At 43.5% G+C, this 19,696-nt stretch overlaps 1 protein-coding gene across 1 annotated transcript in view; it reads right to left on the bottom strand.

The window, feature by feature from the left end:
• LOC126281352 (protein groucho) overlaps nucleotides 1–19,696 on the bottom strand; it is a 643,208-nt gene that overhangs the window by 272,964 nt on the left and 350,548 nt on the right. Inside the window, exon 2 of the mRNA XM_049980260.1 lies at nucleotides 9,861–9,958. Coding sequence (XP_049836217.1) covers nucleotides 9,861–9,958 — 98 coding nt within the window. The remainder of the gene's footprint in view (nucleotides 1–9,860; nucleotides 9,959–19,696) is intronic.

The following is a 19,696-nucleotide window of genomic DNA, read 5'->3' as shown; positions in this document are numbered from 1 at the left end:
GCGTTGGAATCTCGATTACAGCACTTTGTTCTTCACGCACCGACATACTGTAGTTATCATGCACACAGGCATGTTACCAGCTACGATTCGGACTCTTCTAGCGGCAGATGGTTGCAACTTGCGTCAGCGAAGCGGGAAAGTCGACCGAATGATATGCTTGACATTTAATGCCTCATCCGTTATCGAGAACAGAATAAAAAATTCCGAGGCATTACTTTTCAGCACGACCTCGTGTCTGTGTCAACTTTGAACTGTAGAGCGGCATTCAGTAAAAGTTACTTGGCCTGCTATAGTAACGTGTAACTTACTTTTTGAATTCCCGTCGTACAGTGTAAATAGTAGTGGCTCTATGACACTCCCTTGGTGTACTCGCGCAGTTACCTTCACATTTATTGATTTTCTTCAGTTGAGAACGACGTGTTGAATTCTGCCTTTATGGAAGTCCTGCATCAAATCACAAATAATGTGCGATACTCGGTAAGCTCGTGTTTTGATCATTAAAAGACAGTGCGGATCTGTTCCCAATGCATTCCGAAAGTTAAGAATCACAGGGTCTCGATATTTATGGAGTAGATTTTCGTTCTTCAAACACATCACAATTCGTGACCATATAGGTAGTACAGACACCACCGGTCCCGTGGCTTGTTGTTGGCTGTTTACGAGGAGAGGGAGTGAAGCACGGCACAAACTCCCAACCCCCACTAAGCCACCCCATGCCCGAAACAGCGCGAGTCCACACACGCTCGCTTGTGTGTGCGTATTTGTGTAAATATGCCAGCGGCCTCCACCGCGCTGCGCGATTAATGCATTGTTAAAGTGCAAATCCACCTGGGCTCTCCGGTGTCTTCTCTAACATCGCTGTTCGAAAAGGGATCGCTTGCATAATTTATTTTTATTTGTTTTGCGACTTGTAACCCCATGTGTGAGCGCACGCGCGCGCGCCGTACGAAATGAATGGGTTTTGCAGCAATCGAGTGCAGGGAAGAAAGGAGACAGATTCATCTCTACAGTAATAAAAAAGGACACACTGCAGCACTTAACATGCATGCACGTCGTTAGTTCGAAATGCAAACGTCCGTACATTGTGGAATCCCGTCTAGTAACGGTTTTGTCAACGCTGAGCACTTAGACGCATACATTTATTAAAGCCTGTTTCACTAAACGTATCTTAAAACTACGACACTGGGGAAACGTTGTATTCGCGATGTCAAAAAAATCTCTGCTGTAAACAGTGTAACTAAGCTCATTTAAATTATTTATTCCTTTGTTTAGTTTGGTTATTAAGTCACCTTGAAGCCGTACACTACATCAGCCTGCAGATATTTAATTTTGTAGCGTAGATACAGAGTGTCGGCGAGACGTCGCCGTACCCGTGTAATCCCTGTTTAGCATCAAATGTTATTTTGCAGGTTGGTAGCTATGTTACTTGTTATCAATCGTTGGAATTCATTTTTAATGTTTTCGCAGTCGCAGTCGAGTTTTAATTTTTAGTCATGGGATAGCGGTCACAGTTACACTATTGGGGAGTGCTTAGTGACATGTGTGTAACAACACAAAGGGCAGACAATGAGACAGATTATGGGTGCACTGTAGGAAAGATGTAGTAAGACTCCAACGCGAAAAGCAACACTTATGGATTGGGAATGACGTGCCTGTGCTTTTGCTTTTGGCACTGCTGAAGACAGGCCGCGGTGTCGAAGGACGAAGACACTAGAAGAAACATGTGCCACAGTCTCTGAACAATCGCGTATGAAGTCGACACGTAAATGTGCTTCGGAGCTCGGTATGCCGAGGACAACAATGCGAGATCAGATGAAAAAAAGCCTTAAGTTCAGACCTTTTCGACCAACTTTCGCGAACGAGTTATCGAATAAAGACCGGACTGAGCGCGTTTTAGTGCCCTGTGCTTTCGTAACTCAATTTCCAAGTGCAGTGAGCCGTACCAAAGTTATGTTTTCAGACGAATGTGCCACTTATCGCAGCTCACGTGCTAGAAATATTGTCGTCTGGGCCAAAGAGAATCCTCATTACACAGTCGAGTTAGAAAGAAACTCGCCTCACATAATGATATGGACAGCGATGACATCACATCTTGGGCCGTACTTTTTTTGAAGGGACCTGTTACAACATGGTTGATACCTCAGCTCGCGGAAGGGTGCCTCAGAGAACTCACATGTTTGCACCAAGACGGAACGCCTCCCACTAGGCTCCTTGCATTAAGCGTGTTCCAAAATGAACACTTTCCAGTACGGTGGATAAGTCGTAGTTCATCAGCAACACCAGTGCCCTTGAAACGCCAATAAAGACGTCCTGACGTCCCCACGTCTGACAACTCGTTGTGGGGAGTGATCTAAGCGCATGTATCTGCACCTCGTTATGCTACTAACGAAGAATTGTGCAATGTTATTGAGGATGCATTACGCATTATAACACCGGACATATCAAGAACAACATGAAGGCGTATGGAAACGTTTTCATAGCACGATGGGGAACGTAACAATATAATGGACACTTAATACGTGAGTACTTGTGCTAAAACAAATCAAATCAATTAGCATCCGATACTGGCGGCTACGGGGACTCCTCGCCCACCCTCCCTCGCCCACCCTGTAGATATTTTATACATTACAAACAATGTGAAACAACCATCTTTCGAATAGTTCAGCTCTTCTTAGTTTCCTAGTTAACTTATTTTTACTTTTACCCGTACATGATCGATCACTTCGTGTGCTATCATCAATGGCTTTTGTTATTATTCTACCTGAAAAGTTTCTGTGGCATGGTGACAACGTATGGAGGTTACTTTGATTTCAAATATTCTTCTTTCTATGCAGACAGCAGTGATAATCTGACATTTCATGTTAGCCCATGCGCTTAGCTAACGCCTGTGACACACATGTATATGAGCTACGAAATATACTACGTCTGTTTATACAGCTTGTCATCTACGAACAACAAAGCTTTTTCTGTATCTTATTTTTTATTTTACGTAGAAAGTCGCAAAATCATATCTCGGTTTTGGTATGTTTTGCTTAAAAGTTTCTGGTTCTCTCGTCTTGTTCATCGTTGTACCAGGCGGCAAAGACTTGCAAAATATCACTGGCAAGGCATTTGACACTGGGCTACTATGTTGCGGATACAGCAAAAATGATATAGCAAGTCATAAAGTTCCTCTTGTCAAATGTGTACACTATTCCATTCCGATGTGTTTCGACCACTTCATAGAAACACTCACAACTGCACTTCGACGACGAATAAGGGAGGAACGTACGACGCCAACAGCAACTTCTGTTTGAGAATGATATTTGCTTTATGACTGTTGTGAATCTGCTAGTGATAACTCTGTTACGCTGCATTCCTGCTTCCAGCATCTTCTAGTGCTTCTATAATGTTCTCATTCGTTAACCTTCAAAGATCGACTATACAAAAATGCAGATGTTTATATATTTATGGTTTCAATGGATGGTAGAGCAGATACAGCTCGGTATTTTAAAATACTTTTTTTTATTAATTTTTAGCCATTCGACCAAGAATAATTCCCTTGGCAGTGTCAATTATTTGGGGTAGGAGACGGACTCCGTATGGAAAATAATGATGGGCAACGGCTGTGACTACTTTTCCATACAAAGGACCTCGAAACGAAGTTATTTTAAAAATGCAAACAGGAAGAACGAGTTACCTCCTCCTCAATCTGTAAGGGTACCGTTCGATACTAGAGCACCTATCCTCATACATTATATCCTTCGGAAAAGCAGTATGAAGACTACATACATTTTCAGCCAGTACAAAATACAAGACGTCTTTCTGACATACAGCACACGCGCTTGATTGGCTCCACACTACTGCTGTGTTGCACAGTGGCGCATGGTTGTCGTAAAGTGTAAATAGGCGAAACTGGAACCACAAAAGAAAGCGAAATAGAGCATGAACGCAAGACACTTTAAAAAATGGGAAATATGCGGTTGTGGAACACCAAGACACTGGCCAGCATATCCAGCCTCTGCGCGTGACGAATAGAAGTAAATACGATGAGGGCCTTCAATGAGGCAGTTTGGATGGAAAAGAGGGGGGTGGGGATTGTTTGAACTATGATTGTATAAGATGCTGCTGGAGTTGGGGCCTGACTAACAGACATACACACTGTTCGAATATTATGAGATACCACGAACAAAACGATCTACTGACACATAACCATCAGAGATTCAGAAACTGGCTCCTTAGTCCATTCCAGGTTTCTAGATTTTCAGAGGGCCTCCGATACCGTTGCTAACAAACGGCTTCTAATCAAATAATGTGTCGGTGGAATTGTGTGACTGTATTGGTGATTTCCTCTCGGAAAATCACAGTTTGTATAATGGACTGGAAGACATCGAGTGAATGATAACTTGTATCTGGCGATGCCGAAGAAGAGTTATTGGACGTCTGCCGTTTACCGTCTACTAAACTCATCAGAAGAGTAAAACTAATTGCAAAATGATTAAGATATCCCTGTACTGCTAAAAGTGGCAATTGCTCTAAATATTGGAATTTGTTAGGTCCTCCACCTGAACAAAAAGAAAAAAAACGGTAAGTTTAGGTTACATTATAATACACACCAATACAAAGGTTATAGATTCAATTAAAACCGACCTAAGCATTTCAATTATGAACAAAATAAGCTGGAGAGATCATACGGGTAACGTGTGGGGAAAGCAAACCAAATACTGTGTTTTATTGGGTGAACACTTATAAGATGCAACAGGTCCACTAAAGAGACTGCCTCCACTACGTTTGTCCGTCCTCTTCTGGGGTACTGCTTTGCGGTGTACGATCCTTACCAGATATGACATCGAAAAAGTTCAAAGAGGAGCTGTTTGTTTTGCCATCGGGAAATGGTGAGAAGAGTTTCATGGATACGATACGTGAGCTGGAGTGACAATCATTAAAAGTAACGCGTTTTTCGCTGCGGGGAAATCTTTCCACAAAGTTTAAATCAAACTTTTTCCTCCGAATGCGACTCTCATTTACACGGAGAGATAGGACCATCGTAATAAAATGAGAGCAATCAGAGCTCGCACGGAATGATTTAGGTGTGGCACGGTCGAGATATGATCAAAGTCATTCTTTGAGTCCTCTGTCAGGCACTTAAGTGTGAATAGCAGAGAAGTCCTGTAGGTGTAGACGTACTCCGCTTGGTTTTGGGTAAGAAGACTTTTTCCGTATTATGAAATGAGTAAAGAGACTATTCCTGGTCTGGCTTAGAATTCTAGAAAGGCTGCCACGACACCAGAAGGGACCAGCGCCGAGCGGTCTGCTTGACAAGTGTTCCGTTTGTTTAAGATCGCGGCCGACTAGCTCTTTACAGTGCACGCCCTACATCATGAAATGATAACAATAATACTTCGGTAGCGACACCCCCACCTTTCGTCGTCCTCTTTTGTAGTACTTGCGTGATGAGAGCCTGAGCATTTTCTTTTTATAACTCCATTTTTTAAGATGAAGCATGGGAAAGCACCCTTTTATATGAGAACCTGACACTGGTTTCCAACAGTGTTCCATCACTCGGAGACACCAGCAGTCGTCTTATGAAGATACCACCCGCGAGGTCGAAACTTCTTTATCCTTCAATTACTATTAATACTACTACTACTAGTGTCGTAGCGGAAATAGCAGTGCAAGTGCCAGTGGCACGAGTAAATATTCATAACAGCTGTCGTGTAACGAGTGTGCAGGGCACGCAATGCCTCAGGAGAGCGCGTGCTCGTCTGACAGCGGTACGGTGCGGGAAATCTGCGGGTCGGCGCCGCGTGTACATGCAGATGTTATGTGGGCGCTACAGCCGCCATAACGTGTTAACAGCGGCGCGACACGGGGCCCGCGGACCTGTCACCTATTACACACACACACACACACACACACACTTCTGGCCTTCACAACTGCCTTACCAGCAGTCCGCTGCAAACATGACATCACACCAAAAAGCTCCGCTCCCGTAGAGACCGTGAAGACAAAATTAGACTAATTACAGCACGCAGAGAGGCTTTTAAGCAGTCACTTTGACCATGCTTCATAGGCGATTGGAGCTGGAAGAAACCCTAAAATGTGGCACCAAGTTGATAAAATGCTGTCAATAAACGAGACTGGTAGGCAAATCATTTGTGCGTATCAATTGCTTACCAAAACAGTTAAGAAGCAGACGAAGCAATCGCAATTGATGTTTATAAAAAGAAATCCACTACTGTACAACGATACTATTGATGGCAAATTGCTGGAAACTCTATCCACCGTAAAATTTCCAGGAGTAGCTATCAAGAGCGACCTTACGTGGAACGATCAAATTCGAGGGGCGTACAATATTTAACGCATTTCTTTTCTCCGCGAATTTCGGTTGAAAAAAATGAGGAATTTGTTGTGGTGGCGGAATACTTCCGCTTCAGCCCCTGTAGTTTCATAAAGTACCGATTGGTGGAAGCGCTATACGTAGCTTTCAAAATGGCAACTGTAACGGAGGTGCGTTCAAGTACAGAGCTGTCACTGAGTTTCTTTTGGCGAAAAACCTGAGCATTGTTGATATTCATAGGTGCTTGCAGAATGTGTGCGGAGACCTGGCAGTGAGAAAAAGCACGGTGAGTCGTGCGAGGCGTCTGTCATCATCGCAACTGCCGCATCTCCCGCTTGCCGACCTGCAGCACACAGCTGCTCCAATGTGCGGACAATGACACGAGAAAGAGAGAGAGAGAGAGAGAGAGAGAGAGAGAGAGAGAGAGAGAGAATGATCAATGATCAACCTAAGAGCAGCGCGTTCCTCACGGGATCGTTTAGTCGGCGCGAGTGTGAGAGAAATACTCAACAAACTGTTGTGGCATACGAAGCGGTTTGCCATTGAAATTTCGAGAGAGCACTTTCCGGAAAGAGTCAGACAACATATTACTTCTACCCGAACACAACTCGCGAAACGACCACGACGAGAAAATTCGATAAATTAGACCCAATACAGAAGCTTACCAACAATCATTTTCCCAAGCGCCATTCAGAGTGGAACAGAGGAGGTGGGATTAGTTAATGGTACCAGAAGGAAGTTTCCCCACACACCGTTAGGTATCTTGCGGAATGTGATGTAGACAGATGTAGATGTTACGCCCACCAAGTGGCTGTGCGATTATTACCGATGAGCACCACTGTTTTGCATCAGCGTTTCAAGAATTCGATGACATTAGTGTGATATCCTTATGAACACTGTGCTCTGTAATGCACCAAATCGTCTTCAGTCGCTAAAAAGCGCATCAATTGTCTGTATCATCTCATCTTATTATCGATTTTCATGTGCTAGGAGAGTGAAGAGTTTGTTACGTTGTTTGTATAGTTTTCTTATACTGTTTTGTTAAAATGTTGTAGATATGTGTAACACTTAATTTTTGAGACAAGCATTGTCCTGTCAAGTCAGTGAGTCTGCTACGCCAATGCCGACTTCTGAATCGCGGCGTGCGGCAAAGATAACAACCACGATGCGGCTGGCTATACGAACGTTTGCAGGCGACTGCTAAGAAGAAGCACTTATTGTTAAAGAGAGAATAGCGTGACATGTTTGTTCGCAGAGGATGGTTATTGGCTTGTCCTTCTAGAAATTCAGAAGTAGTATCCTAGTACTATTCGAGTAGTGAGCCTCGAGAGAGATTATCTCAAGAGTGTGATGAGATCGGCTCACATGTACGACACGTGAATTACTATGTAATGGGGATAGAACACAAGTGTGTTGAACGCAAATACAAGTCGTTTGGAAACATATTTTAAGAAGATTATCAGCTGGTGTAAAAAATGGTCATTTTGCCGATTTTGGTAGACTGTAGACTCGCCAGGTATAGGAAAAGTACCGATTTCTTGAAATGTGGGTTTAGATTCTCCTATTTGCGATTAATGGTGTAGCTGAGCTGCTTAATAGCCTCGCGTTTCTAGGCGAACCGTGCAATATTTTTTGGGGGATTTTCCGTTGTATAGTGTATGTGAAGAGACGTGTTCACGCAAAGTCGTTTAATTATTTTGTGGTTGAAGATTACAGCACGCACTAAGGGATAGTAACGTATATAGCGATGTCCTAGCGAGTTGTTGTGTCATTTATAGCGAGGGAAGCTGAATATAAAATCTTACGTGACGTCGTCGTGTTAGTACAGACGATTATTTCGTCACACAGATTACGTCGTTGAGCGTAGGCAAAGTTTTGCAGGACAACTTATTATAGTATTACAACAGGAGTGACATTGTCCGACGTTACTTTTCACCTTCGTATTGCAATGCTGTTAGAGGTTGTTCATACAGTGTATCTCCTGCGAGTATCTAAAGGGTGGCGCAGGACAACTTCTCAAGATACGTAATTTCCAAATGTGGAACAACTGTGGTAGACGTTAAGTTGGCTGCGTGGGTGTTCTACGCGAATCCCAGCCCTTTTCGATAAGATTCAAATACAGGAAACATGCTAGCCAGGTCATTGAGGAGACGTTACTGCAACGAAGGAATATGTTTAACTGCGCATATCTCATTCTTTCAGCGTTATGTAGAGGTTGCCCACAGAATCCGCTTACCCTCTATAATAACCAACATAAACCCATAATCTTAATATGAACAACAGTTTTTTAGATGAATTCTCTCGAGATATGAAACATTACTTATCTAAAAGATCAGTTTACGCACCGTCATAGTCAAGGTAAAGGATATTACGCGCCAGGTGCCGTGCGATATTTTTCGAAGCACTGCTGGTATAACTTCTCTCAGAGCATATTTCAGGTCGTCAGTGGTATTGTAACGGCCTTGTGGAACGATACCCATTATGAACACCCTTGCCTGACCACGATGAAGCCCAGACGTCCCCAATTTGGAATACATAAATTGTAGGGTGTAATGTGAACACCCTGTAGTAGAGGGTGAGAGTGTTGCTCCTTGGGGAAAGTGTACCTAGGAACGTATGACGTTTCCTGGTCGTGGTTTCAAACTAGTAGCCATATTTAGAGTCACATGAAGAAAGGTGTACAACGGAAGACCATTTTCTACTGCATTTGTTGCTGTGAGCCATAACGTTGTGTTTCCGGTAGTATTTCTATATATTACCAATTCTACAAATTTAAGTGCTGTACAATACCCGTATATTAAATTTACTAAATTATTTAGCATATTATACGTTATATTATATGTGGAGGATGTTGTTAATTCTTTAGTTAAAGAGATTTACGGTGTGTAAAATTGTGTATAGTTTTAAAACGAGTTACATTACGTGGGGACGGTTAAGCCATAATTTCACGGATGTGCACCATCTTTGTGTCAAAGAACGGAAGAAACTCGTCTACGATGGAACACGTGATATTTGTATATGAGTTGGGTTTCTTTAATGTCTTAACAATATGCTCTGTCTTGAAAACAGAAATTTCTGTTCTTTGTCAATATTTTCTATTTCAATTTGTTTTGAACTTGTAATTGCATTTTTATAATACCCTGTAAGACAAAAAGAAGACGCATCACGGAGGAATTATCCTAATGGAACGGAAAGCGATAGGTGTGATGTACATGTACATACAGACAAATGATTACAATCTCAGAAAAAGTGGATACTTAATTCAAGAGAAAAAGCTTCACAAACGGAGCAAGGCAATAAGGCGTTGGTCCGCCTCTAGCTCTTATACAAACAGTTATTCGGCTCGACATTGACTGATAAGAATTATTGAACGACCACCTGAGGGATATCGTGCAAATTTCTGTCCAACTGCCGTCTTGAATCGTCAAATCCCGAACTGGTTGGTGGGCCCTGACCATAGTGCTCCAAACGCGTTCTCGGTTAGGGAAGGATCCGGCGACCTTGCTGGCCGAGGTAGGGTACACAGAGAGGTGGTACTCACGTGTGGTACTGCGCCTGCAGGAAGTTGAACTCCTCCTTGATGCGCTCGCACGTCTCCGCCACAGTGAACTTGAGTTGGCCAGGCTGCGGCGGAGGGCCCTGCGGACACAAACAGCAGCCCTTAGTAATGTCACCTCGCTCGCCTTACTCAACTGCAGCAGCAGCAGCAGCAACAGCAGCAGTCGCCAGCTGACTGCCAACGCAGCCGAGGTAGGGGTGTGCGAACTAGGCAAGTTACCGATGTTGGTTTCCATTTCATCACCGTAGTCTGTACATCGACGGCTGATAATAGTCGACTCTAAAACGTCGATGTTAAATGATCAATATAAATACTGTCGTAAAAAGAACAAATACAGCTAATATTATTTTAAAATTCAGTGAAACAGTCTAACGCAACAGATGTTCATTTTATAGTTTTCAATGCGATAGGGTCCGCAGCTACGATGAATTTTTTGAATGATTTCTTGAAGCCTTCAGCTGCCATTTTATTTATTTTCTGTACGACTGTACAATTTCGGCCTCAGGACACTCAAGTATTTTACGGCTGATTTTTTGGTAGCAGATTATGTTATATGTGTCGTTGCTCCTGTGAACGTGACAATGTCATAGGAGCAACGACACATGATACAATCTGCTAACAAAAAATCATCCGTAAAATACTTGAAAACGACCTATGGCCGAAATTGTACAGAAAATAAAGAAAATGGCTGCTGAAGGCTTCAAGAATACTGTATATCCCACAATTATATGTCTAGACGCTGTAATACGAGAGAGGGTCAATAAATAATTTGGAAACTGGGATAGAGGCATCAGAGCCGCGTAGATCAGCCTGAAATTTATTTTGTTTCAACTTGCTCCCCTTGTTAACTTAAAACACTTATCCCATCGTCCGACAAGGCGTTAAGAGACTGCAGCATAGAATTATTGTGGCAGTGTTCGCTTCTAACAAGTGATCTCTCGCGATATAACAAGTTTATTTTGTTCCTTAACTTGCTGCAACCCGCAAGACCGATCAGACTTGGGGGTAGCGAAATACCCGTAGACTGGGAAAAAATGTGCCATTACGCATAAGCATCACGGGCTAAGACCATCCTTATTTTGAGACTTTTTCTTATCCTTTCCTCAATTCCTGTATACAATTGAGCACAACTATCTATGAAATAAATTTCTAAGCACACATGGGACGAGTTTCGCTATGGACGTACTCTGTGGACAACGAGTCGCTCGGCTCACAAGGATCGCGTTGTCCTAGTCGGGTACACACTTCTAGCACACCTGCCTTCTTGGTTTGACTGCAGATCATTAAACATTGGTCGCGGAATACTGTGTATCGGCTACCTTCCACACGACATGTGTTTCCACCTTCTAGATACATATAAACACGAAATTTAAAACGATATGCGGTAATCAGGCGTTTGCTATTTATTTATTGACTTCTGTTGGTAGTACCAATAATGGTTCAGGTTATTATGGCTCACTCGACATTTAACGCAACACGGATTTCTTCTCCATTTTTTTATGCACATCACAACAACATAAGTGTTCAAAAAGTGAAGTATCAACAACTCGCTGACATCGCTCGTCGCCGAATGGTTCAAATGGCTCTAAGCACTATGGGACTTAACATCTGAGGTCATTAGTCCCCTAGACTTAGAACTACTTAAACCTAACTAACCTAAGGACATCACACACATCCATGCCCGAGGCAGGATTAGAACCTGCGATCGTAGCAGCAGCGCGGTTCCGGACTGAAGCGCCTAGAACGGTTCGGCCACAGCGACCGGCTAGTCGCCGAATACGATGTTCTGTAACATTTAGTTATCTCTGATGTTAACACATGAAAAGATGCAGTTACTCGAGAACTTCAAGGTTACCAACAAGTGAAAAACTTTAATAACAGTTGTAGGCCTACTCGTTTCCTTCATATAAGAATTTATGTTTACGTCGATCGAATGCAATCTTATGTATAATAAATGTATTTGGATAATGCGAAGTAACAACTTTCGGAATTAACAAAAAAGAAGAATTGCATCAATACGACCACGAAGGCCTGAACTCAATGAAAAATGAAAGGTATAGTCAATGTTCCTGCCTTAGTTCGATCAAAAATTTTGCTGTATAAAACCCGCCTCCCCCCCCTTCGCCCCAATCGCAGCATTGCACATGTCGCAACTACACTGGTATCGTTATGATAGATGTTCACTAAACGACTTGTTCAAATGACTAAACGACTTATTCAAAGGCCTACGAAATTATTCACAGTGGTAGCTCCATGCCGCTGTTCCCCGTGTTGCGCCACAGTACCGTATCACGTCGCTAGCAGCCCACTGATAAAGTGAAATGTCACTCGGTAATGAATTTTCTGCATTTGACAACGCTGCATAAATCCTCAGTTGGTGGGAGTGAGTGGCAACAACGCACCATCATACGGCACAGTGGTTAGCCGGTGCAGACCCTTCCAGAGCTTTCGAATGGACCTAAATGACGAAAAACAAAGTGGCACACCGCATCTCCATGAAGCACGAAAGATCGCATGATAAGTGGGGCACCTAGTACTCGAAGACTAGGGGAAGACAGTGGGAAAAGTAAAATCAGTAATGGATTAGTTTTCAACATCTTGCTGTGCATTTTGAACTTGTCAAAGGTCGATTCCCGCTAGGATACGCGACTACCCATTCAAAAAGGGGGCAACGGAATTATTGTGACTCTGTCAGGGCGAACCAGATAATTTCTTTAGCCTCCTGTCTGTGCATCTCTATGACTTCGAAAGGCAGAGGCATAACAAGCAGTGGTGAACTAGACTTGACAAGAGTTATGTACCTGACCTTTCGATTACATTTGATGAGATTCATGCCGGCCGTACGGGTGGCCAAATCATTCGCTCGAATTCTCCAGAAAGTTCTTCAAACAACAATTGTGACCCTGTGACATTGCGCTTTGTCATCCATAAATCAGTTGGACCACAGGACCAGTCCATTACAAGCAAACAAGCCCCACACCGTTATGGGGCCGAGCGAGGTGGCGCAGTGGTCAGCGCAATGGGCTCGCATTCGGGAGGACGACAGTTCAGACTCGCTTCCAGCCATCCATCTTTAGGTTTTCTCCGATTTTCCAGGCAAATGCTGGGATGGTTTTTTGAGCAAACACGGTCAGTCTCCATACCCATGCTTGAAACCATCCGAGCTTGTGCTCCGTCTGTAATGACCTCGATGTCGACGGGACTTTAAACACACTTCCTTATTTACCATTATGGAGCCACCAGCAGCATCCACAGTGCCTTGCTGACAAATTGGGTCTACGGTTTCGTGGGGTCTGCGCCACAATCGAACGCTAACATCACCTCTTACCAACTAAAATTGGGACTCGTCTGACAACGTGACGGTTTGCCAGTCGTCTAGGATCCAACCGATACGGGTCACGAGCCTAGGAGAGGCGCTGCAGACGATGTCATGGTGTTAGCAAAGACACTCGCGTCGGTCGTCTGCTGCCATAGCCTATTTACACCAAATTTCACCGCACTGTCGTAACGGATACGTTTGTCATACGTCTAGCATTGATTTCTGTGGTTCTTTCACGCAGTACTGTTTGTCTGTTAGCACGGAAAACACAAACGCCGCGGCTCTCTGTCTTCGAGTGAAGGCTGTCGGCCACTGTGTTGTCCGTGGTCAGAGGTAATTCCTGAAATGTGGTATTCTCGGCACACTATTGACACTGTTCATCTTGAAATATTGAATTCCCGAACGATTTCCGAAATGAAGTGTCCCATACGTTTAGCTCCAACTACCATTCCGCGTTCAAAGTGTGATAATTCTCATCGTGCGGCCATAATCGGAATCTTTTCACGTGATTCATCTGACTAAAAATGACCGCTCCCAGCGCACTGTCCTTTTATAACTTGTGTACGGTATACTATCGCCATCTGTATACATGCAACTCAGTGCAAAAGTTCCGCTGTTTACGATACGAATCAGTTCTGGCGAAATTGGCAGACAACATTCTCACCAGAAGATGATTGCATGACGTTAAGATGATGGCATGACCCGACGGCAGACCCAACGAGAAAATCAACATTTGCTTGATACATTTTTTCTTTAGTTTGCTCCTAGACGAAAAGTTTATTGGAGGCGTCAAGATAAGTGGGGGAGCCTGTATAGACGTAAGCGACGGCTAGAAGTTGGATAGCCGGACGTGTGCGAGGGAAACGGCTCCGGAGTGGAGCTCGCAGTACTCGGGCAGATGCCAGCGGTTGCACGGTGGCTGAAGAGGGGTAAGGGGAGGGGGCGGTCGCAGCCACAGGCAGAGCGGCGGACAGCTGCAGAAAGAGACAGAGGCAGGCGCAGGCGGCACACCTCGGCTCGCCGCTCGCGCGCCAGAGATCGATACCTGAAGAGCTGCGGGAGGCCGCACCGACATCCATCCACCTGCTGCGACAACCCCCCCCCCCCCCTCTGCTGCCGCCCCCACACAGGCACGATCCCGTCTCGCCAGCACACTGCTCACCGTGGACACATCCTGCTTTCTTCCACCTCCGCTGCACTCTGATTTGAATTAGTCGGCGTCTGTCGTATCACCCTTTAAGTGGCGAAATGTCTTATCCACCACACCGTTAACATACTTGTCAGTATGCACACCTTGAGAATAGTAATCAATACAACTGCTCAATTTATTATGCACAAGCCTTTTCCCCGTGGCCTCGCTAGCGAATGCATTTGACACATAAATTGCCCACGTTTCTCTTCCCCTTCTCTGGGTCCATCCCTCTCACCCACCCGTCTCTCTGTCCACATGAATCTCCCCCTTTATCTGTACATCTTCTCCTCCACCCCCTTTCTCCAACCGTATCTTCCTACCACCTCCTTCTGCTATATCCTCCTCGCCCTCACTCGTCCGTCTCCTCCTTTCCCCTCTTCCTTTTCCACCCGTTCACTACCCCTCTACACCATCCACCTACCTCCTGTTCCCCTTCTCCCTCCTCTCTCTGTCCATAACCTCTTCACATTCTCTGTTTATCTCCTTCTCCTTCTTTTTCTCTATACACCTCAGCCTCCCACTCTCTCTGTATTCACCTCCTCTTTGGCTCTGAGCACTATGGGACTCTCCCACTCTCTCTGTATTCACCTCCTCTTTGGCTCTGAGCACTATGGGACTCAACATCTGAGGTCATCAGTCCCCTAGACTTAGAACTACTTAAACCTAAGGACATCACACACATCCATGCCAGAGGCAGGATTCGAACCTTCGACCGTAGCAGCAGCGCGGTTCCGGACTGGAGAGCCTAGAAAGGCTCGGCCACCGCGGCCGGCACCTCCTCTTTCTCCCTTCTCCCTATCCACATCCTCCTGCCTGTCTCGTCCTATTCCTGTCTTCCTACCCACCCCTCTCTCTGTCCATAGCGTTCTCGCTTCCCACGCGCGGATTCCCGTGTTCGATTCCCGGCGGGGTCAGGGATTTTCTCTGCCTCGTGATGACTGGGTGTTGTGTGATGTCCTTAGGTTAGTTAGGTTTAAGTAGTTCTAAGTTCTAGGGGACTGATGACAATAGATGTTAAGGCCCACAGTGCTCAGAGCCATTTTCTCTCTGTCCATTCCATCTTGCCCGCCTTTCCCTATTCATCTCCTCCACCCCACCTCTCCTTATTCATCTCTTTCTGCCCCCTCTCAACTTGCTCCCCTTGTTAACTTAAAACACTTGTCCTATCGTCCGACAAGGCATTAAGAGACTGCAGCATAGAATTCTTGTGGCAGTGTTCGCTTCTAACAAGTGATCTCCCATCTCATCTTTATATATGTCCTTTTCTATTTCCATAATATTGCCCTCAAGTACATCTCCCTTGTATAGCCCCTCTATATATATTCCTTCCATTATTCTGCTTTCCCTCGTTTGCTTAGGACTGGTTTTCCATCTGAGCTCATATTTATGCAGGTGGTTCTCTTTTCTCCAAAGGTCGCTCCCCTAGTGATATATGCTTCTAAATCCTTACATTGGTCCTCTAGTAATTCCTGCACTTTTTGCGCTTCCTCTCAATCCCATATTTTAGAAATTTGTATTCCCTATGACCTGCTTCATTTACTGAATTTTTATATTTTCTTCTTTCACCTATTAAATTTAATGTCTCTTGCGTTACCCAAGGATTTCCACTAACCCTCGTCTTTTTACCTACTTGATCCTCTGATGCCTTCCCTGTTTCATCTTTCAAAGCTACTCATTCTACTGTATTCCTCTTCTCTGTTCTTATCAATGGTTCGCTAATGCTCTCTCTGAAATTCTCGGCCGCCTTTGGTTCTTTTAGTTTATCCAGGTCCCATCTCCTTAAATTCTTATCTTACTGCACTTTCTTTAGTTTTAATTTATAGTTCATAACCAGTAAACTATGATCAGAGGCCCCCTGGAAATGTCTTACAATTTAAAATCTGGTTCCTAAATCTCTGTCTTACCATTATATAATGATTCTGAAACTTTACTGTGTTTCCAGGTCTCTTTCACGTATACAACATTCTTTCATTACTTAAACCAAGTGTTAGCTGTGATCAAATTATGAGCTGAGCAAAACTCTACCAGGCGGTTTCCTCTTTCTGTACTTTCCCCCAGACCATTTTCACCTGCTGTTTTTCCTTCCCTTCCTTTTCGTATTATCGAATTCCAGATACCCATGATTATAAAATTTTCGTCTCCCTTAACAATTTGAGTAATTTTTTTTTTCATCACATATTTCTTCAGAGTCTTCATCATCGGCGGGGTTAATCGGCACGTAAACTTGTGCTAATGTGGTGGCTGTAGGTTTGGTGTCTATCTTGGCTACAATAATGCATTCACCAAGCTGTTCACAGTAGCTTCACCGCGTTCCAATTTTTTTATTCATTGTTAAGCCTTCCCACTCATTACCCCTATCTGATTTTGTATTTATTACCCAGTATTCACCTGACTAGAAGTCCTGTTCCTTCTGCTACCGAACTTCACTAACTCCTACTATATCTAACTTTAACCTGTCCATTTCCCTTTTTAAATTTTTTAACCCGCCTGCCCGTTTAAGCGATCTGACATTCCACCCTCCAATCCGTAGAACGCCAGTTTTGTTTCTCCTGATAACGACATCCTCCGGAGTAGTCCCCGCCCGGATATCCGAATGGGGTATATTTTATCTCCGGAATATTTTACAAAGAGGATGCCATTATCATTTAACCACACGGTAGAGCTGCATGCCCACGGGAAAAAATACGGCTGTCGTTTCCCCTTGCTTTCAACCGTTCGCAGCACCAGTACAGAAAGACCATTTTGGATCATATTACAAGGCCACATCAGTCAGTCATTCAGCCTCTTGCCCCTGATATTACTAAAAGGCAGCTGCCTCTTTTCAGGAACCACAGCCTTGTCAGGCCTCTCAACAGATACACCTCTTATATTATTATAATTATATAGGGTGAGTCACCTAACATTACCGCTAGATATATTTTGTAAACCACATCAAATACTGACGAATCGATTCCACAGACCGAACGTGAGGAGAGGGGCTTGTTTAATTGGTTACTACAAACCATAAAAAAGGCACGGAAGTATGTTTTTAACACAAACCTACGTTTTTTTTAAAAAATGGAAACCCGTTAGTTTTGTTAGCACATCTGAACATATAAACATATACGTAATCAGTGCCGTTTGTTGCATTGTAAAATGTTAATTACATACGGAGATATTGTAACCTAAAGTTGACGCTTGAGTACCACTCCTCTGCTGTTCGATCGTGTGTATCGGAGAGCACCGAATTACGTAGGGATCCAAAGGGAACGGTGATGGTCCTTAGGTACAGAAGAGACTGGAACAGCACATTACGTCCACATGCTAACACCTTTTTCTTGGTCTTTTTCACTGACGCACATGTACATTACCATGAGGGGTGAGGTACACGTACACACGTGGTTTCCATTTTCAATTACGGAGTGGAATAGAGTGTGTCACGACATGTCAAGCCAATAGATGTTCAATGCGGTGGCCATCATTTGCTGCACACAATTGCAATCTCTGGCGTAACGAATGTCGTACACGCCACAGTAAATCTGGTGTGATGTCGCCGCAGGCTGCCACAATACGTTGTTTCATATCCTCTGGGGTTGTAAGCACATCACGGTACACATTCTCCTTTAACGTACCCCACAGAAAGAAGTCCAGAGGTGTAAGATCAGGAGAACGGGCTGGCCAATTTATGCGTCCTCCACGTCCTATGAAACGCCCGTCGAACATCCTGTCAATGGTCAGCCTAGTGTCAATTACGGAATGTGCAGGTGCACCATCATGCTGATACCACATACGTCGACGCGTTTCCAGTGGGACATTTTCGAGCAACGTTGACAGATCATTCTGTAGAAACGCGATGTATGTTGCAGCTGTTTGGGCCCCTGCAATGAGGTGAGGACAATGTTTCAAGCGTCAACTTTAGGTTACAATATTTCCGGATGTAATTAACATTTTACAATGCAACAAACGGCACTGATTAGGCGTATTTGTTTATATGTTCAGATGTGCTAGCAAAACTAACATGGTTCCATTTAAAAAAACGTAGGTTTGTGTTAAAAAACATACTTCCTTGCATTTTTTTATGGTTTGTAGCCCCTCTCCTCACGTTCGGTCTGTGGAATCGGTTCGTCAGTATTTGATATGGTTTACGAAATACATCTAGCGGTAACGTTAGGTGACTCACCCTGTATACATTAATATTAAATATTACCTTATTCTCACGATGCCTACGCGAGATATACAATGGTGACCCATAATGGTCACACACTCTTCCTAAAATACATGTTCTCTAAATTTTCCCAAAAGAGTTTCGCGAGACGTAGATACGTCGTCCTTCTTCCAAGGATTCACAAGTACGTTCCCCGAGCATATCTCATGGTCTATACCGACCTGTTACGATTGCAACAGCGCGTCTCTCAATCTGTTCGAAGTCGTAGTGATGAGCGGATATCGCTGAAAGAACCGGTTTTCGGGTATACCAATTCTTTTTTTCATTTGCAGTTCAGCCTGACTTAAAACCGCTGAAAATAACTGGTTTCTGAAATAACCGATTTTCGGTGTTCTGCTGCCATTTTTTACAGTAATAAATCTTAGCATTCTCCTACCGAACATCAGTTTTTGATAGTCTGCTTAAAAATCATGTTGTAAAAGAGGAACATACCACTGTTTGGGCATTACGAATAGTCAGTGATGTTCTCTGTTCTCCGTGTTAAGTTGTCCGTTTTCAAGGGCTACAAGCATATAAAGACATATAATACAGACACACGCAGCAGACCAGCCACTTTCCATTTTTATTATAAATTATGAATGAATTGTTAAGTTCTGAATTTATTAGTGTTGCCATATTTCCTTTCTCTTTTATTATTTCACAAAAATGGCAGAGAAATAATAAGCTTATGTATAAAATTTACAGAGTTTTTTCCTCTAATTATTTCAAATGAAAGATCCATTTAGCAGTCAAATATATTTATTCAATTTTAATAGGAATTTGAATACAACTGATTTTTTATGTAGCGGTTTTTTCTCTAATTACTTCGAATGAAAAACCCGTTTTGTAGTCAAATATTTTTACTCACTTTTTAACAGGAATTTCAACACAACTGATTTTTTATTTATAAACATAAAAACGCCCTTTCAAAAAATGCGAACTGTAACTTTTAACAGGAACATGAAACAGTTGAAATTTAAATAATGAATCACTGACTTTGGGTAGGAAAGGATGCTGAAAGCAAATCTATTTCATCTATTTCATTCGGAGACAACAGGCTCAGTTAGACCATTCTTCTTGGCTACTTCCTCACGAAGTGATGACCAAAGAAAAGCGAAAGTTTG

The sequence above is a fragment of the Schistocerca gregaria genome, chromosome 7 (assembly GCF_023897955.1).
Source record: "Schistocerca gregaria isolate iqSchGreg1 chromosome 7, iqSchGreg1.2, whole genome shotgun sequence".
Lineage (NCBI taxonomy): Eukaryota > Metazoa > Arthropoda > Insecta > Orthoptera > Acrididae > Schistocerca > Schistocerca gregaria.
Note: the sequence above shows the minus strand (reverse complement) of the source record. Positions and strands in the feature narration are given on the sequence as shown.